We start from the raw sequence: 19,019 nt of genomic DNA on the forward strand, positions 1-19,019 counted from the left end.
GCCGGGCACTGCCGGGGGCCGCTGGCAACGCGAGGATCCGGCATCCGCCTGGCGCCCGGCCCCGCGGCTGCCCAGCCCCGCTGGCACACGCACCTTCTCTCGGGGCCCAGAAGAGAGCACAGAGCTGACCGAGAGAAATCCATGAGGATTTTTATCTTGCTTTCCCTTAACTGCTCAACAACCTGAATACAAAGCTATCATGGCCAAAGTAAATGAGTAGGAGATTGCTGTGCTGTCCCGATGCTACAGCAGGCTGGGGGAGCAGAAGCTGCTCAATGACTCGGGTAGTGGTGCATGATGGAGAGGATGGACAGAGGGATGACTGAAAGCAAAATTCAGGCCAGTAAAACAATGCAACTGCTTAAAACAGGTTCAGCTTACCCAAAATACCCATCAGCCAGAGACTGGGAGCCCGTGTTTCAGTTCCACATGCCGGACCAAAGGAGCTCTACAAAACTTCTCTCAAAATCAACCTTGAAAGTTAAAAAAAGCTTCAAAACAATAACAACGGGCACAGTTTGTTCTTTCTCTTACAAGGATACACGTTTCTGGCAGTGTGCAGGGCGAGGGGACGGGCAGCACGATCCCCTGCAAGTCGTGGCTCACGCCGGGACAGCCCCTTCCCCAACCCCACCCGGCCCCTCTCAGCTCAGCGGGGCAGATCCTGGCTCAGCCTTCAGAGCTTCCCAGCCGAGCCCATTGTGCAGGGGCTGCACGCTGGTTCTCCTGGCCTTCAGCTGGGAATTAACGTTTAATTAGTTTGTTTTCTTGTAAACTCCATCTCTATCACCCCCATTTCCACTGCCAGCAGCAGCTGCAGCTGCCCTGCCTGTGCCTTCCCTGCCATCACTGGGGTCAGACCACTCCTGGGCTATTACTTAAAGTTTAGTTTATTGCCAAAAGAAAGGTGCTGTGAAGTGCCCAAAGGGACCTCTGTGGGACACAGCTTGTGCTTGGGCCAGGGAGGGGCTTTATTTATCTGTAGTGACTCTCACAGAGTGAACCCTGGGTTACAATTGAGCTTTTATGCTTTTATTGCACTAACTTGGTTTTCTATCAGCAGTGATGGGAGAAAAGGCTTGCAAAAGTTTATCAGTGTTCTGCATCTTGCAAAACTGGAAATATCAATTTCCTGGAGACATCAAGGCCTAGACTATAAAAAAGTACACTGAAAAAAGCTACAACATATATCTTGTATGCACAGTTTTTACATATACACACAGTAACTGCCATCACAGAGCAGCCACAGTCCAGAAAGCATGGCAACAGCATTCCCAGATTATTCAACATTCTCCATCCCTGTTCCTTGCTTGTATGTTTTTTTTTTTTTTTTGATTATTCATTTTCCTCTTAGTGCTTCTCTAGGTCTCCAACTCACATTTATCTCGAAAAATCCCCTTAGTTCAGTTCTGCCCTCATGGCATCAATGGGCAAAACAGAACTTGGTCTTATTGCCAAGCTAAAGTCAGGCTGCTTGCCAAGAGCTCCCCACTCCCACCACAGAAACCACTGATGATGTCAGATACCAAAATAAACAGAAAAGGCAACTCCATCAACAATCAGCAATTCCCTCAGAAGTACTATACTGCACTTTCTGCTGCTAAAATGCCTGTATTTCCATTTCTTTCCCTCTTTCCTTTCATTCTTCTTTCCACATCTTATCTGCACTTCCTTGTATTCATGGCATTTCTGAGTGATATCCAGGTGTAGAGCCAGGTCAAGCAGGTGCTGGGAAGCCTCTGGAAATGAAGCTGTTCCCAGCAGGCCTGGAGATGATGCCCTGAGACAACAATTCACTTTTAAAAGCAAAAAGATTCAAGCAATAGAAAAACCCAGAGTGATCAATTGAACACCCAGCGCACAGCTGTAAATACATTCTGCTCAAAGGTTTTCCCTGAACATACAGATTTTCCTGGTGCTAGTGCGGTGGCAGAGAGACCCCCAGTGGCTTCATGCACCACCAGCACCACTTGTCACATCCCACAACCTCGGGGTCCCCCCAACAGGCAAGCAAGAAGGTTTTGGAGGAGCTGAAGGACAACACAGCCTTTGGGAGAACAGCCCCTCTGGGTAGGACAGGGCAGGACACTTCCACCAGTGTGGGTTGCAAGGACTTTTTACAAAGTCAGGCCAAACTCTGGAAGAATATTGGTGGCTCAAAACTGGATTTGCAGCAGATAAACTATTCAGGGAAAAAAAAAATAGGAGTCCTATTTACCTTACAAGAACGGACATGCACTGGACAGAAAGCCTGTTAATGATGCTGTAAAATAATGGCAAATTATTTTAATAACAACAGCAATAGTAATTCAAATCTTTGTGCTTATGAGCACAGAGATGCACAGAAAGCTAACACAGCAGCATGTCAAGCTATTCCCAGCCAACAAAAACTGGAACCTCCACCTGCCCTGTGAACCAGTCAGGGAACCAGTGGTTTTCATCCAAGGAGGTGCTGCTGCAGACTCAACTCATCCCAGAATCATAGAGTGAGTTGGAAGGGACCCCCAAGGATCATTGAGTCCAGCTCCTGGTGCAGCTGAGGCTGCAAGAAGATGTGGGGTGGACACTTTGCATGTCCAGAGTGTCCTTTTTGCAGGACATGAACCTGCTGAGATTTTTCCACCTTCAAACAGCAACAGTTCAGCATTCTCTACAGCACTCCATCTGACACACCAGGCTGATCAAGAGGAAATATCAACAAGCCGTAACTCAGATGTGCAGAAAGTAACACTTATGTAACAAGGAGGGGTTTATCATGCAGTGAAAAAGCAAAACATTTTGCTTTTCATCACCAGTAATGTCCTGCTTTGTTTTGAAGCTGCATCCCAGAGCTGATTTCAGCAGGGTTCAGGAGTCCCTGCTCGAAGGCCAGTCCCACGCAGCAGCTCCCCGGGAGGACTGGCCTGACCGCAGGCTGCCGACCCCGGCTCAGGGCACCGCGCTGCCCGTGAAAACCTCCCGTGGACCGGCTTTGTTTCTGTTCCGCTGTCCCGCAGGGAGAGCTGCATTTTAACAAACACGATGATAGCTGGAAACTGACTCCTTCAAAGGGCTTCGCATCACCGGGAGGCGGTGAGAGCGCTGTTTGTACAGATGGGGGACGGCGGGCAAGGGGGGGTGAGGCTGCTGCCTCCCCTCCGCGGGGCCGGCACTGGGGGCTCAGACCCCTCCTTGGGGGACTCGTTATCTCACATCCACCTGCTCCCTCCGTGCCACGAGGCTCCAGCAGCCCGCAGGAGCACCGTGTGTGCTCGGGCTCTCCGGGCAGGGAGAAGGGGCAGCACCAGCAGCTCCTCCAGCCGCGCTCCGCGTGCCGCGAGGGGAGAGCGCTGAGAGAGCCACTGGAACAAAACGCGAGCGCTACAAACAAGGTGCCGGCGCTGCGGAGAGCGAGGGCCAAAGCTGTGGCTGGGCGGTGGAACCCGGGCCCCACGCCGGGGTCGGGCACTCGCCCAGGCGGCTCTTCTGGCAAGAGGTGAATGCGCGCCGGGCACGGGCAGCCCGCCGCGCTAGGACACTTGCGGGCCGCGGGACGCGAACCGGCCACCTCCGCGGCGCGGGGCGGCGGCGCTGCGCCGGCGCCACCGCGCGGAGTGCGGCTGGGGCAGCGGAGGCGCCTGGTGGTTCTCGCACCGCCGCGCCGCCCCTCCGCTCGGGCCGCGCCAAGAGGGCAGGGAAAAGCCCTCTTCCCTTCTGCCCTGCCCGGCAGCGCGGCTCCTCACAGCTGCCTTCTCTCCCCGCTGATCCGTACGGGACGTGGCTGTGCAGAGGCGAGGGACTCCAATCCCTTTTTACAAGCAGTTTCAGAGCACTAGGCAGTGCACAGGAGAACAGAGGATCTTCCCGACGGATAAAGACTGCCCAGCACAGAGAATCGCTCAGCAAGAAGTCCACCGTTTCTTTCTATCATTACCTGCAGACAATGATGCTCCCACATGCACCCAACTCACATCCCAGCCTGCTCACAAAGCTGATAATCTTCTAACCCACCCGCTGTGGCAAGCACCCACTTGCCACCATGGCAAGATTTTCCTCTGGCACAATTCCATTCAGACTATTAGATACAGTAAGCCAGGAAAATGAAGCAGATTAGAGAAAACATTACAAGAAAAAGACAATTACCACCCACCTCTGCCAACCGCCTACCTGGGCAGGCAACGGCAATACCAGCAGTCCCCCTTGTAAAGCTCCAAAAGAGGAAACTTACAGCAGACTCCTTGCTTAAAGTAGAAGTTTCTCAGTAGAAAACTACTCTGGATTAACAAATTTTATATTTCCTTCAGACAGTACTACTGACTGAGAGTGAAAAAAGCCAATTTACTACCAGAAGAAAATAAAACTGGGCTATGTTTAGTGTGGTATTTCAGCATTGACCATGTTCCGGAATTCAGTTCTGAAAATTGTCAGGATGTGTTGAGTCATTAATAACAGATTTAAACCCTTTGTTGTAAAGTCTTCTGAGAAAAACAACACACTTGTTTTTCTCAGTTACCTTTTGTAGCTGCTGTTTTGAAGTCTCTGAAGTAAGAACCTGCCATGAATTTATGGTCTGCAGGCCAAGAAAGATTGCGCTGAATGATTCTAACCACCCAAAGATGAGTAGAATGACACTGTAAACTACTTTGTGTTAGAAATATTTAACTTTTAGAACAGAAGTGACCTCCAATTGTTTCTCTCTTGGCTGTGCTCCAATCTCACAATTACTTTGGTTACCTGATGACACTTAGAACTCTTTCAAGTTTATTTGAAGACACAGTTATCAAAATAGTGATCTGTGAAATAAAACCAACTAGAAATATAAATAACCCTCTTTGCAAAACCTACTATTTCTCCATCCCTAACCCCACTCTCTTCTACCCAATCATGGATCTCTTCCTTCCCCTTAGCCGAACCTCATCCAGCTTTTTGATCACAGGACCAGATTTTTTAGACGTGGCTGCATAGGTCTTTAGCAGAGCTTGGAACATCGTTTCAGTATCTGGATGAGTGCTAATGAAGGCTTTCTCCAGCACGTACAAATCAACTCCTTTATCCTCTGGAAGACCCGAAATAAAACTGAGTCCAAAGTCTATCAACACCAAGTCCAGCTTCTCCGTGGGTGGCCGCAGGAGGAGATTGGCAGTTGTAAGATCCCCATGGATAATATCCTCATCGTGCATCCTTGCTAACAGCTCACCCATCTTCTCTGCTAACTTATGGAGGTCACTGGTATCATTTCCACTCTTTTGTACAGAATAAATATGATCCTGAACAGTAATTGAGTCTACAATATCTTCAAGATAGATGGAGTTGGTGACATAATCCACAAAGTAGACTGCTGGAGCTGGAATCCCTGTTTAAAAGAACAAATCAAATGCCAGCAGTTAATTTACAGGATTCCCGTCTTTATTTTAACAAAACGCAAACAGAAATGCCAGTTGAGATCACACCCAGCCACTGATGATGCACCCCTTGGAATGGCCCGGCCAACACTCCACCCAAGCCACCTGCACAGCCCCGCAGCCTTACAAGGACTTGGCAGCTCAAACCCTTTGACAGCCCAGCCCCTCCTGGGGGAGCCTCCCCGATAAAACCCGCTCTGGGACAAACCGAGGGCAAGGTGAGTTTCAGGGGCACTCTGAAAGAGCAGAGCGTGTCCCCCGGGCTCAGAAGTCCCCGCATCCTTGGCGCCAAGTGCCCGAGATCTGTTCCGAGCGACGTGAGGAGCCGGCGTGGCGGGGCTGACACCGCGCTGGGGTGTCTGTCCGTGTGTCCTGCCGGGGCTGCCCCGCTCCGCCCGCCCCGGGCTGTGTGTGTCTGTCCGTCCGTCCGTCCGTCCTGCCGGGCAGCCGCGGCCCGGCCCGGCCCGCCCGCCCCCGTGCCCACCTGCCCGCCGGCACCGCAGCAGCGACCGCGCCTCCTGCACCATGCGCCGCCGGCTCAGCCGCTCCTCCAGCGCCGGGTGGCGGTACCGCTTCGGGACGCGGAGCTTCGCCACCGCCGGCCGCCCGAGGAAGAGCCCGCGGTACACGTGCGCCTCGGCGCCCTGCTGCACCAGCCGCAGCCCCGGCAGCGGCGGCGGCGCCGGCGGCTCCTCCGCCACCACGGCGTCGTCCGCCCCGCCCTCGGCGCCGTCCACGACGGGGGCCGCGGCACCCAGCTCGGCCGTGGCGGGGCCCACGGGCCCCACGTCGCCCATCGCAGGGCCCGCGGCCCCGGCCACGACCGAACGCGCGCCGCCCGCCTCCGCCTGGGCCGCCGCCATGGCTGGGACACACACAGCGCAGGCGCGGCGCGTCGGGTCGGCAACGCTCGGGAATCTCCGGCCGTGCTCGGCAACGCTCGGGAATCTCCGGCCGTGCTCGGCAACGCTCGGTTGGCCGTGCCGGAAAGCTACGAGCGGCCGAAGCGCCGCCCGGCTGTACCGCTCCGCCGCCCTCGCTATAACGCGCCCTGCCCCGCTCCGCTCGGGGCTGCTCCTTCCAAACCCCCGGGAATCCTGCTGCCCTCTGCTCGCCTCTGCCGTGGCGGGGGGTACTGGCTAACTGCAGCATGGTGGGACTTGTTCCCGAGCGTTCCCGAGCATCCCCGAGCCGGCGCGCCCTCCCGGGGTTTTGCCGGCGCAAGAGCGAGACCTGCAGCCGGGCCAAGGCTCGCAATGGAGATGTGGGATGCGTTTCTTCCCGAGGTGGCAAGTGGGAGCTCCTGGCTCCCCCGAGGTTCTCCCAGCATTCACCGTGGAACCCCTCTCCAGGGCGTCATCCCTGGGACACCACGGCCACGTCTGGAGCATCACCGTGGGGACTCCATCTCTGGGACATCGCCACCAGCATGGTCCATCACTGGCTCTTGTTCTTTCATGTGCCAAAAGCCTCTGCTGGAGCCTGTGCAGACCCACTGCGGCTGCCCAGCCGGTGGCTGGGAAGGAGAAGGGGTTTGCCTGTAAGCTGTGGGGGATCAGCAGCCTGCAGCAGGGCGTGCTGTGACCTCGGGTCCCCACGCTGGGCACCACCAAAGCTTCTGCCCAGGTCTGCCATGGGCCACTCATGCCGTGAGTCGGGTGACTCTCTCCAGCAGCCAAGTCCCACACTGCCATCTTATTAAGAGATGGATGAACCTCGTTATCCTCATAAACCTCATTGGAGCAGTACTTGGGGTTTTATGGCACCCTGAAAACCCCCTGCCCTACTGGGTGATCTGCGTATGCTGCAGATATGTTCCTCAGAAGATACAAGAGAATTCAGCCCAGTCCCTGTCAATATGTTTTCAATTGTTGCTTTTGGAGATGCCACAAGTCCATTTGGTCTTTGTTTTCTCACCCACAGCATTTGTTTCCTTTTCAGAACATTTATATTTTATTAACACATTCCACATAGCTTACATGTCAGTGCACGGTGGGATCGTGCTTGGCAAATATTTATCTTGCTTCAGTGACAACTTTTAAACACCCTTCCCAAGTTTTCAATGATACAGATAATCCATCCTGCAATTCTGCCTACCCGTGGCACCCTCCTGCAGCTGTGGCAGGGCTGCAGGAGCCCAACAGCTTGCCCAAGGAATGGGGTGAATTCTCTGTGGCTGGAGTTTGCAAATGCCTCAAACACTCAAATAAAGCAGAAGGTTTTCCCTGTATTGTGAACAGATTTTTTCAGACCATCTGTGCACAGATACCCCCACAGACACACATATACAACCTATGAGCAAGTGCACACACATAGCCTTCGGTTCATTATTCTGGCAAACATGATGATTTTCTCTCATGCTGGCTAAAAACCTCCTCCAGAGCTCTCAAAATATGAAACAAAATATTTTTGCTTTATTTTCCCCTTCATTTTATTTATTTAAATTTTATCTTCCCTGCGATTTCACTTATTCTTTTCTCTTTTAAAGCAATAAACAGTTGACATAGCCCTTGGAAACTAACTAGAGCCATTTACAATATTTATGGTATCACCCAGTATTTTTATTGGAATATTGAATCACCCCAGAGAACTGCTCTGAAACTGGTAACTGGTTTCATTATGTAACTTTGCACTCCTGGTGACAAGCATTTACAAACTCTCCTTTCACAGACAATGTAATTAAGTTAAAAATTGCAGCCCAGCAAACCAAGCTAATGGGAACCAAGGCAGATCTCATGGGCTCCTCCCTGCTGTCCTACAGATCCCTTGGCATCAGGCAGGATGCAGCCCTGGAAGCAGCTCTCCAATCACCCCCCAGCTTATTTAGGGATGGAGGCTGCCATCCTCAGAGCTGGACAGATGGGAAAAGGGATGAATTTGAGTTGTTGCAGGGTGCCATGCTGGAGGCATCCCTAAAATGTACAAGGAAACAAGATTCCTGGTGGGACCAACACTGCTGACCAGCATTGCCAGGGAACCCCCTTGGGTTAGGACATCATAACAGGAAACACCTGCAGCCTGGCATCAGGAGGAGAAACCTCTCTGGGATGTAAATGAACGTGAAATAAATGCAGGTTCCTGGTGAGCTGGCTCCATCCAGGCCAGCTGTGACGCTTCTGCCAGCTCAGGGACCATCACTTCCATCAAGAACTGAATAGAGTTTGGTCACTTTGGTCCCTGGAGCCCCTTCCTAAGGGTCAATCATAATTGAAGAAAATACGCTTGAGGGGTGGTGAGGATTCCTGAACACCACGTCTTCCTTTTTCCAGGATGGACGTCTTTCTCATCTTGTATTTGTATTTCAATTTGTGATTTTAAAGCCTCTTTCAGCTGCTCCAGCTCAGAGGTAGAAGGTAACATTTCCAGTAATCACAGGAGGGTTGTGTTGCCAAACACAGGTTGCAGTTCCGGAGCTCTCAGGAGCACATTCCTGCGGCTCAGCCCTGGGGATGTGTCAGCCCTGGGGATGTGTCAGCCCTGGGGATGTGTCAGTCCTGGGGACATGTCAGCCCTGGAGATGTGTCAGCCCTGGGGACGTGTCCGTCCTGGGGACGTGTCCACCCTGGGGATGTGCTGCCCGGCTGCCAGGCAGGAACACGCCCCACAAGCCCGGCAGCCAGGAGCGAGATAAGGATCGGAGGGGAAATGGCACTGCCAAGACACACGGACTGCAGAGGAGGAGCAGGAAGGCATCAGGGAGGAAGCAAGGACAGGAATGTGCCTGCAGGCGTGAAGCATTGGTGGATCCAGCCCCTAGACCTTCTGAGGTGGAGCTTAGGGACAAAGGTGCTGGGGAAAAAAAACAAAACAAAACAAGCAAACAAACAAAAAACCACAAGAAACCAACAGTTTTTTACGAAAAGAGTGACAAAGTTCTGGAACGGCCTGCCCAGGGAGGTGGTGGAGTCACCGTCCCTGGATGTGTTTAACAGAAGACTGAATGTGGCACTGGGTGCCAAGGTTTAGTTGAGGTGCTGGGGCATGGGTCGGACCTGATGATCTTGAAGGTCTGTTCCAACCCAGTAACTCTGTGAATTCTGTGAATTCTTTCAGCAGGCCCAGAGCACCCACTGGCTACAAAAGGTGTGATAAGAAAGCTGTACTTTAAGGACCCCAAAGAAAGATTTTTTTTTTTTTCCCAAAATTATCCCTGCTGTACATCATAGCAGGTTTTCACCCTTTTTTCCCAGAGGACAATAACCCACAGCCTCCACAGTGTTGATGTGACAGCTGCATTTCTGTACATACTGATGTCATCTTTTTGTCCTCCTTTGGTAAACACACCATAAAGCTCTTCCTGCGCTCACCAAGAGCTAATGTTCAGGTAGCAGAAAAATAAATGCTGAGTGACCATAGAGAAAAATATAATTTCTTCTTTCTCACACTGAAATAATTTCAGAAGGAAGGAATTGTTCAGGCAAATTGGAGATCATGTAGCAAAGAGTGAGTTTGCCCCGAGGCTGATGAGGACTCTAGGTTCTGTCTGGCTCTCTGCCTGGCATGGTGGTGAACAATGCATGGGAGACATCTCCTCCAGTTCCTAACACAGCTCACCCAAAATGCCTTGGCTTGAGCTCTGGGGGCCAGAGATCATGGGCAAGATCACACTGCATCCCCTGCATCCCCCCGTGCTCCCCAAATGTGAAGTATTAGCCTAGACACAGACATATAGTGTTTCCTGTCTGCCATGAACTGATCTCGTGTGGGTCTTGGGGAAGAGAGAAAATGGGAATAGTTTCTCCCTCTGCATATCATGAGGGCTGGTTGTGATTTCAGAGCTGTTTAAACTGTTCTAATATGAAATGCCAATGCTGTTGAAAAGCTCTTCCCATGAACTCCATGGGTTTCTGTTGGCTGGTGTTTGAAGCCATTCTTCACCAAGTTTGTGATCCCTGTTGCAGCTGTCAGGCTGTATCAGACACAAGGTTTTAGAAAAGGTGTTTTCACATCCTGTATTCCCACTGAAATTAGAGCATATGAATGGGAAGCTTTTATTTCCTCTATAAACCAGGTACATGATTTGACACACTTTTCCTATTCTCTGTGATTTTAAGAAGAAAGAAAACCAAAACATTTGATCAATTGCTGCTCATGTTGCAGCCAGATATCCAACAGACTAAAGCTGAAAGGATCATCAAATACATGATCCAATATGGACCATCTCAAGCATCCCAAAACTAGGAGTTGAAATCAAATGAGTTGGTACTACTGTTCTACAGAGCAGAGACATGAGATGTATCCCCATACTTGGAAAAATAACAATTTTTAAATACTTCTCCCAAATTCCCTATTAAGTTAACATGGGGGAAGACTGCAAAGGCTTTTTTTTTTTTAAATCATGTACTCATATGTCCTTTATTTTTCACCCAGCCTGTTAATTTTTCCTGTGTCAGAGACACAGTGGTCACTAATTCAGACCTTCCCCAGATCAATTTTGTACTGGGGCAAAAAGCATTACCAGCACAGGCTCCACAGAGTGCTTTTCTGGAGCTTGTGTGGTCACAACATACTAAATATTAAAATTCAACAAAGGTTTTTAATGAAATATTGCCTGCAGTCACATGCCAGCTCACAAAGCAGGTTCGTGGTCACCCGCACTTACCCTGCAGTGGCAGTGCCTGCTGCAAGGCTCTGGGGAGGCTGTGCATGTCTTCCCACCTGTGACACCACATCATCCTCACTGTCCCCACGCCAGCTGGGTCACAGCAAGCTCCTGAACATCTCGTGTCCTTCAGCACATCACAACCCGCCCAGCAGCTGCCATTCACACAAACAGCACCAAGGGGCAATGTTTGCATATTGTGTTAAAGAGATTTGAAAGCACTTCGAGGTGTATAATGCTTTGTAAAATCCTTGTCTAACAAACTGGACTTTGGGACACATGAAATTAGCCTCAGAAAATAATCTCACATCCAAGTGCAAGTCCCAGTGTCTTTTCTGCAGGAAAGCAGGAAGGTTCCTGTTCCACTCAGCAGATAAAGAATGTTAATTGCAAAGAAAGTTGAATATGGAATGCTTTGTCGGATGGAGCAGTGTGTCAGGGGAAGGAGATAATCTTGAATGACTGATTTTTCTGTCCCACAGCCATGAAAGTTAAGAGGGCAAACTCAGACACAGAATCACAGAATCATAGACACAAACAATATGCTGAGATGGAAGGGGGCCACAAGAATCATTGAGTTGAACTCCTGGCCCTGCACAGGACACCCAAATAATCCCATCATGTGCTGCACAGCATCATCCAAATACTTTATGAGCTCCGTCAGGCTTGGTGCTGTGACCACTGCCCTGGGGAGCCTGTTCAGTGCCCAACTGCTCTGTGTGAAGAACTTTTTCCTGATATCCAACCTAAACCTCCCCTGCTGCTCTTGTTGTTTTCAGCTTTCAAGTGGCCACCCCTTTCTTAGCAGGTTTCTGTGGCTTTCCAGCCGAGCTAACTAAAGACATGAACAAACTGTCAATCTCTCGTGCACTTTCTGGAGGCTTTATCGCCTAGAGAGATGAAGCTCTGCAAAGAGCAGCTCTGCAGGCAGTGAGGAGATTTCTGTTTCTCCAGTGAGACAGGCTGGGGACAGAGCTGACGTTCCAGCCACCAGACCCACATCCTCGTCTGTGGACAAAAATCGCCACGTACCTCCGTAACGTGTCCCCGGCCACCCGGCCGATGCCCGTCCCGGTTCCGCAGGGCTCACCGTGGGCTCCCCCATCCCCCGGGATCCGGCTCCGCTCCCCGGCGTCGTTCCCGGGCGGTGCAGCGCCCCCGGCCCGGGAACCCCCCGCCCCCGAGAGGGGCGGGCAGGGCGACTACAAGCCCCAGGCTGCCCGGCCGGGGGCAGGGCAGCAGCGACGTGGCGCGGCCCCGCTGCGGCCGCCGGCCCCGCTCCGCCCCGCTGCGCTCCGCTCCGCGCCCGCCGGGGCTCAGCCCCCGCCATGGGTGAGTGCGGGACGGGCGGGGGGCACGGGGGGCTGCGAGCCCCTCTGGCCACGGGGCAGCCGGGGAGGAACGGGCACGCGCTGCCCAGGGGAGAAATTTCCAAAAAGAAAAAAGAAAAAAAAAGAAAGTTTGCAACTTTTCCTAAAGGCTGGGGGCGCATCCCCCGGCCCTTCCTTTCTTTCTGTTCTTTTTTTAGCGGTCCCAGCAGCGCGTACAGGGAGCACAGGAGCCAAGGAATTTCCTGTGGCTCGGTGCCGGGGCTGTCCCGGGGGGGAGCGGGGTTCGGGCGTGCGGAGCGAGCTGGGTTTGCTGTGCGGTGCCCATTGCTGCAGGCAGCGGGGCTCAGCCCGCTGGCCTTGGCCTTGCTGTGGGCAGAGCCCGGCTCAGCCCGCTCCCAGCCCCAGCCCGGCCGGACAGCGGCTCACTGCCCTGTCCTGAGCGCGGTCCCTCGACCGGTTTGCTGCGGGGAGGGAATCGCCTGGCACAGCTCCTTGCTCCACCAAACCTTCTGTCATCGTGTGGAGATCTGAAGAGTCCTCAAATTCCCCAGCTACGTCAGAATAGACGATACACAAACTGGATTTCAGTCAAAGTTCATAAGCCGTGACTGCTTTTTAAGTTAACAAGAAATGCAGCAAAACCTGATGAAATCAGCCATGGTATTTATAGTGGGACTGTCTGTGGCTAGCAGAATTTGTGGCTTGAAGCTAATGGGATGGCCACTTATGCCTTATGTTCTCAGCAGATATTTTTTCTAATTATCTGCATAACGTGTACAAGGAGTGCTAAAAGCAGCTCAGATGGTCACACAGAGCATGGTGGGAGGGACTGGGATAGCTGGGATGGCATAAGTAGCACAAATGAAACACAGAGGGTTGCAGAATAAATAAAAAATGTTGTATTTATATACAGCCATCACCGAGAAATAGCCTTTATTGATAGCTGTAATTAAAGGCCAAGCAGAGACACTTCCCATTAAACACAGCTTGTGACAGGAAAAAAGTCCTTCAGCAGGGTGAGAAAAGTTTCCACGGTCTGGTGGTTGTGCCCACATTTTTTCCACATACGGTCTTCCAAAACCGTGAGTATTTCTAATTGAACGAAAGAATGCAGATAGCATTACATGCTGCAAAACAGCACAAACCCCAAAACTAATCTACTTCACCTATGCTTCAAAAAGGCAACTGGAGGTGAGGTCAGTGTCACTTCTGTCCCCAGAGGTCCCCACAGCAGCGCTGGCTCTTGCCCCAGTGCAGTCCCTGCTGGTGGAACATGGCTCATGGTCATCCCTTCATCCGCTCCCCATGGTGAGAAGCGCGTCCAGCACCTTGGTTTTGTAGGGTTGTTTGGGGCGGGTTGGTTTCACTTTTGCTGCTGTTTGTGTCTGGTTTTAGCTAAACTTACATGCTTAGGAAACTGGCACATTCAGCCCTGTGGGAAGGGCAAGGTCAAGGAGTCACTTCTTATGTTTGAGGGTGGCGACAGTAAACTTTTCAGCTCACAATGAAGTTTGTGCTGTGGGCCTGGACCAGCCTGAGCAGACTGCAATTGGCTTGGAGATCCTGAGAGCTAAGGGCTGCAGAAGGAGAGATTAAGAAATCAGGGCCACCCCACAAAGTCATGCTGAGGGTACAAGATTAACTAAAGGAGAAAATAAAGGAAAAATAAACTTTTTTGAGCAGGGCTTGTAACCACAAGCCAGGAAGTAAGAATGCAAAACCTGCAGGGAGAGCTGGTCAAACCACATGCACTGAAATGTGAAAACAATAATGCAGAACAGTGCTGAACCAGAAAGCAGAAGCTGCATTTCCTGCCCAGAACAAATTCTGTAGTTACAATCAAGAGATACCACAGAGGATCCCACTGTACAACTCCAGGCACTACAAATCACTGTCCTGCACTTAAAAGCAAGTCTTAACTCTGTTTAAAAGTCCTGATTTCAAAGTTCTGCACCGCAAACGAGTACCCCTGCAGTTAGTGGAAGCCTGGTGGGTTGTGTGACTGTCTGCAAGTGCCTCTATACATGTGATCTAGTGACCTATGAGGGAATTCTGCATAATTTCCATTTGTAGATGGAAAACTGTGGCTGTCCTGGTAGAGCTTTTTCCAGCCTGTGCATGCTGATAGCTTGTTTTATAGCATCAGAAAACTGAACCTGGCGCTGCTTGCTTGTTTTCCAGGTCGTGCACTGCTGGTTCTCCTCTTGTCTGGAACAGTGTCTCTCCTGGGCGGGCTGATATTTGGATATGAGCTGGGGATAATCTCTGGAGCACTGCTGCAGCTGCAGGCAGACTTTCAGCTCAGCTGCTTCAAGCAGGAAGTTCTGGTGAGCGCCGTCCTTATCGGAGCGCTCCTCGCCTCCCTGGCTGGGGGGATCCTCATCGACCGCCACGGCCGGAGGAGAGCAATCCTGGTCAGCAACTTGGTGCTCCTGGGGGGCAGCCTCATCCTCACACTGGCCAGGGCATTCACTGTGCTGGTCATTGGGCGAATGACCGTGGGCTTTGCCATCTCTGTCTCATCCATGGCCTGCTGCATCTACGTCTCAGAAATGGTGGCTGCTCACCAGCGAGGGCTGCTGGTGTCGCTCTACGAAGCAGGAATCACCGTGGGCATCCTGCTGTCCTATGCGCTGAATTACATCTTTGCGGACGTGGATGAGGGGTGGAGGTACATGTTTGGACTGGCCATTGCCCCAGCGGCCATGCAGTTCCTCAGCATCCTCTTTCTCCCAGTGAACCCTGTTAAATTAAGCTCGTGGGACTCAGACTGCCAGAAGGGCCTCATCCCATTGCAGGACACAGAGGACAGAGCAGCAGCAAAGCGGGAGCCCTGTCAGGAGAAGCATTACTCATTTCTTGATCTTTTTAGGACCAGAGACAGCATGAGGAGGCGGACTCTGGTGGGCCTGGGACTGGTGCTCTTCCAGCAGTTCACTGGGCAGCCCAATGTGCTGGGCTACGCCTCCAAAATCTTCCACTCGGTGGGGTTCCAGAGCAACTCCTCAGCGATCCTGGCCTCAGTTGGGCTGGGAGCAATAAAGGTGGTGGCCACGCTGGTGGCCATGGCCTTGGCAGACAAGGCGGGCAGGAGAGTGCTGCTCATGGCTGGCTGTGTGGTGATGGCCGTCTCTGTCACCACCATCGGCCTCACCAGCCGCATGGCTCCGCTGGCCATGGCCAGGGACTGCAAAGCAGCCGCAGGCCCCAATGCATCCCACAGCCTCACCCAGCACCCCCTGACAGCTGTGCTCCCCCAGGCTGCTGTGTCACCCGTCCCGCCAGCGTCAGGTGCTGTCCAAAGTCAGGCAGGCCCTGGTTTTGCTGCCACAAGGAGCCTTACGGAAGTTTTTTCCAGGACTCAAAGCAAAGAGGTTGTTCCTCATCCTTCCCTCGCTCAGAAAAGGGACTTGGCAGGTCAGTCCAAGAAAGGAACACTGGAAAGCACAGGCCCTCCCCTCGGTGCTGCTCCCTGGGCGCAACATACGGTCTTAAATTGGATTACACTGCTGAGCATGATGGCTTTTGTGAGTGCCTTCTCAATTGGATTTGGGCCAAGTAAGTGTGATGTTTATCCTTGCATTAACCCAGAGAACAAAACTAGGGCTCATCTGCAAGCTGCCTGCTTGAACCATTCCTTATGTATCTGCTGGGCTGAGCAGCTCACTGTCTGGGAACTGGAAATATGTCCCCTCCTGCCCCCTGAATCATTTTCTAGCACTGCAGCTCTGTCAGCTACAGACCTAGAGTAACTTTTTCTTCCATGCTATTCACTATCCTTGTAAAGCTGTTTTTTTTTCCTTTGAAGTTGAATGGAAAATCAGAGCATCCTACAACTCTACAAGCACTACATAAACTTCCTGTCACCCTGGTGAGGAGGAAAATACAGGGCTGAGGACAGAGGGACTGAAGGGCTTCTGCTGTGTGATTATGAAAGTCAGTGCAGAACTGGACATTGAACCTCTTTTGAAGTTTCTCAATATCAATTGGAGTTTTTTATTCTATTTATTATTATTTTTTTTCATCAGATGAGATTAAAGATTAGTTCTTGCTTCCATTTAAGTTCTACTGTTTTCTGGCATTTAAATGCCTTGATGTAAGAAAACTGCATTTAACTCAGGAAAAGAATGTTAGGTGAGCAAGTCTCATGGGTTTGACAGCCACCCTGCAAATTATTTCAAGCAAAATAACCCCAGGATGAGAGAGACTTAAAGATATGTATAGCTTTAACTCTATTTTAGCCCAAATGCAATGTTGTCTCCCTAATTCCACCCTTTTCTCATTTCTTTACAAAGAGCATGACCTGACAGCAGGCCTGTCAGATCTCTTCATCTCCTGTGAATGGAATGACCAGCTACCCTGCTTTCTTCTTTACTCCCTGGGCCTGTTTATTGCTATTTCATTCCTCCATGAAGCGTTGAGCACAGGAGGTTTGAAGTGTTCTGCTGTGATCTGTCTCTGAGATCGATGAATGTTTGACACCACCAGCAGCGGGTGCTGGGTGAAGCCAGAGTTTAAACCCCCTGCTGAAATCTCCCTTGCCCATTTCCCAAACAAATTGCTTAACTCCACACTGTCTTTGTGATCTCTCTAATCTGTGCAGTGACCTGGCTGGTCCTGAGTGAGATTTACCCTGCTGGGATAAGAGGAAGAGCTTTTGCCTTCTGTAACAGCTTTAACTGGGCTGCTAATTTACTGATCAGCCTCTCCTTCCTGGACCTTATTGGTAAGTAGCCCCTTCCCCTCCCTCCACCTCCCACAGCTGGTTAGGGAAGGTGGCTACCATGAGCCATTTGGAGATTAAGTGGCATTTTGATCCCTGAGGACTTGAGGCTGGAATAAGTGTGACCCTTTGCCCCTGAGAGCAGGAAAGCCAGGCACCAGCAGCACTGGCCAGAGCCTCTCTGTCACACGTTTATAAAAATCCCCCACTGCCCACTGGGCTGCACTGTAGCACCACAGTATCAGGAAGCACAGAGTCTGCAGCTTCCACGCCGGCAGCTTTACAGCATTGCTCAGCAGGCACTGCTGGCCCTGGACCTCAGCTGCCTTCTTCCCCCTGGTGCTGGCAAAGCCTGGCATGAACCAGCCTTTCCCTTTGCCAATTTCCAGTCCAAGCTTTGCAGATAAGGAGTTTCCCAGCTCTCTTGAAGGCTTCACAAAATAAGGTGCCCCTGTCAGGCACCAATGATCACCTCACAGTAAGCAACCAGTTTCCTTTGTACCCCACGGTGTGACTCCTACATTCACACACTTGAATCTGCAGATGCCATTGGATTCTCTTGGATGTTTCTTCTCTATGGGCTGATGGGAGTGATGGCTGTTATATTCATTTACCTTTTTGTGCCGGAAACAAAGGGACAGTCCCTGGAGGAGATAGACCAGCAGTTCTCCAGGAAACGGTACGTGTGCTGCTGTCCCAGGAGTGCTGGCTTCCCACCGCCAGCCCCTGGGGTCTGTGGCACTGGGCTGATGTGAAGTCTGGCCAGTGCTACTGAGAAAATGGAAAATGTCAAGTTTGTGGCAGGGCTGTGGGACAGGGTGAGAGAGCTGCAGCGCCTTCATCAGCAAGTCACTGCCCTGAGCCTTGCAGCTCTGCTGCTGGAGGGCAGTAGTAACACTCAAGAAAAATGGGTTAAAAACCAGGACTCATGGTCGAGGAGAGGAGGCCAGGACCACAATATGGGACAGCAAGGTCAGGACAGGGAGGAGGCAGGAGGGGATGATAGTCCTGTCTTTTCGCCTTAGAATAATCCCAGGCTGATCCTTCTCCTCTGAGGCAGAGATATCTCCAGGAACATGGGCTCCCACCTGGTAATTTTCACACAAAGCTTGTAATGGACTAGGGAAGATCAAAATGTGGTTTTGCCATCCTGGCTGTGATGGAGATGGCAGGGCAGGCACTGCTGGAGCAGGAGAGATTGTGCTGCCTCATGGCCCATGGCAAGTGGAGGAGGCACACGGCCCTCGGGGGCAGGAGGGGTGACTGCTGTCAGCCCCTGCCCGGCTGCCTGGTGCTGCAGCTGCTGCTCCTGACCTTCTTCACTGCCCCGGCAGGGTATGGGAAGGAAATGTGTTCAAGCAGAGACGTGGAAGAGGAGCGAGCTGCACACATGCACTGTACCAGAGAGTGGAGCACGCCAGCAGCACATGAAACCAGTGACCTGCCTGCAGCATCGTGTGTGAGGAGCTCCACCAGCAGAGGAGCAGGCTGGGCCATCAGGACACTTCTTCTCTGGGGCCTTGAGCTGGGGACCTCTGGTCAGTGACAGTTCTCCCTGCAGTGCCTTAGATCTGGGAACACGCCAACAGCGTGTCCTTTGGGTCCTTGGAGAATCACTGTTCCCAGGCAGGGAATACAGCCTTCCTTTGCATATCTTTTAATTTTTCATCATTTGTGTCTCCTAGCATTTAAGAGATTAATGGTTTTATACGCAGGAATTAAAGCACGGGTTTTGCTGACGATTTCTCCATCCTTGAGGCTCGTTTGTGAGCAAGGTGTGTTATTTTCCAGGTCTCGGGAACACCGGGACGGGGACGGGGAGCCCCCGTGCGGGCCCTGCCCCCAGCGGGCGTCCGGCACCGCCCGTTCGGGGCTCTGCGGTCAGACCCCGCAATCCCCAAAATCAGAGCCCCCCACCCCCGGAGCCCTTCCCTGCCTCCCCGCACTGTGCCCGGGGCCTGGCGGGGCCGGCAGGAGGGATG

At 52.0% G+C, this 19,019-nt stretch overlaps 2 protein-coding genes across 4 annotated transcripts; one reads left to right on the plus strand and one right to left on the minus strand.

The window, feature by feature from the left end:
- Nucleotides 1-4,717: 4,717 nt before the first annotated feature.
- On the minus strand, nt 4,718-6,259 carry TP53RK (TP53 regulating kinase). Its single transcript, XM_068207600.1, has 2 exons — nt 5,866-6,259; nt 4,718-5,332 (listed from the first exon to the last, which is right to left on the minus strand). Exons 1-2 carry the CDS (start codon nt 6,242-6,244, stop codon nt 4,854-4,856), a joined length of 858 nt encoding a protein of 285 aa, XP_068063701.1. The 5' UTR covers nt 6,245-6,259; the 3' UTR covers nt 4,718-4,853.
- A 5,999-nt stretch (nt 6,260-12,258) lies between these two features.
- On the plus strand, nt 12,259-18,777 carry SLC2A10 (solute carrier family 2 member 10). 3 transcript variants are annotated; one of them, XM_068207602.1, is made up of 5 exons: nt 12,259-12,315; nt 14,496-15,872; nt 16,918-17,040; nt 17,581-17,716; nt 18,372-18,777. In XM_068207602.1, the coding sequence occupies exons 1-5, from the start codon at nt 12,312-12,314 to the stop codon at nt 18,466-18,468; spliced, it is 1,737 nt and encodes a 578-aa protein (XP_068063703.1). In that variant the 5' UTR covers nt 12,259-12,311; the 3' UTR covers nt 18,469-18,777. The 3 variants fall into 3 exon arrangements, with proteins under 3 accessions (XP_068063703.1, XP_068063704.1, XP_068063705.1); XM_068207603.1 differs by having other exon boundaries at nt 16,918-17,039; nt 17,673-17,716; XM_068207604.1 differs by having other exon boundaries at nt 14,496-15,731.
- Nucleotides 18,778-19,019: the final 242 nt, after the last annotated feature.

This window comes from Anomalospiza imberbis, chromosome 17, assembly GCF_031753505.1.
Source record: "Anomalospiza imberbis isolate Cuckoo-Finch-1a 21T00152 chromosome 17, ASM3175350v1, whole genome shotgun sequence".
Classification (NCBI taxonomy): Eukaryota; Metazoa; Chordata; class Aves; order Passeriformes; family Viduidae; genus Anomalospiza; species Anomalospiza imberbis.

Bases quoted from the DNA above. Each gene is read 5' to 3' on its own strand.
- TP53RK (XM_068207600.1), bottom strand. From the start codon at position 6,244: ATGGCGGCGGCCCAGGCGGAGGCGGGCGGCGCGCGTTCGGTCGTGGCC. The intron at 5,333-5,865 runs GTGGGCACGGGG...TCTTTTAAACAG, and splicing joins GCTGCGGTGCCGGCGGGCAG to GGATTCCAGCTCCAGCAGTC.
- SLC2A10 (XM_068207602.1), top strand. The intron at 15,873-16,917 runs GTAAGTGTGATG...TAATCTGTGCAG, and splicing joins CTCAATTGGATTTGGGCCAA to TGACCTGGCTGGTCCTGAGT. The intron at 17,717-18,371 runs GTACGTGTGCTG...CTGCCCCGGCAG, and splicing joins CAGCAGTTCTCCAGGAAACG to GGTATGGGAAGGAAATGTGT.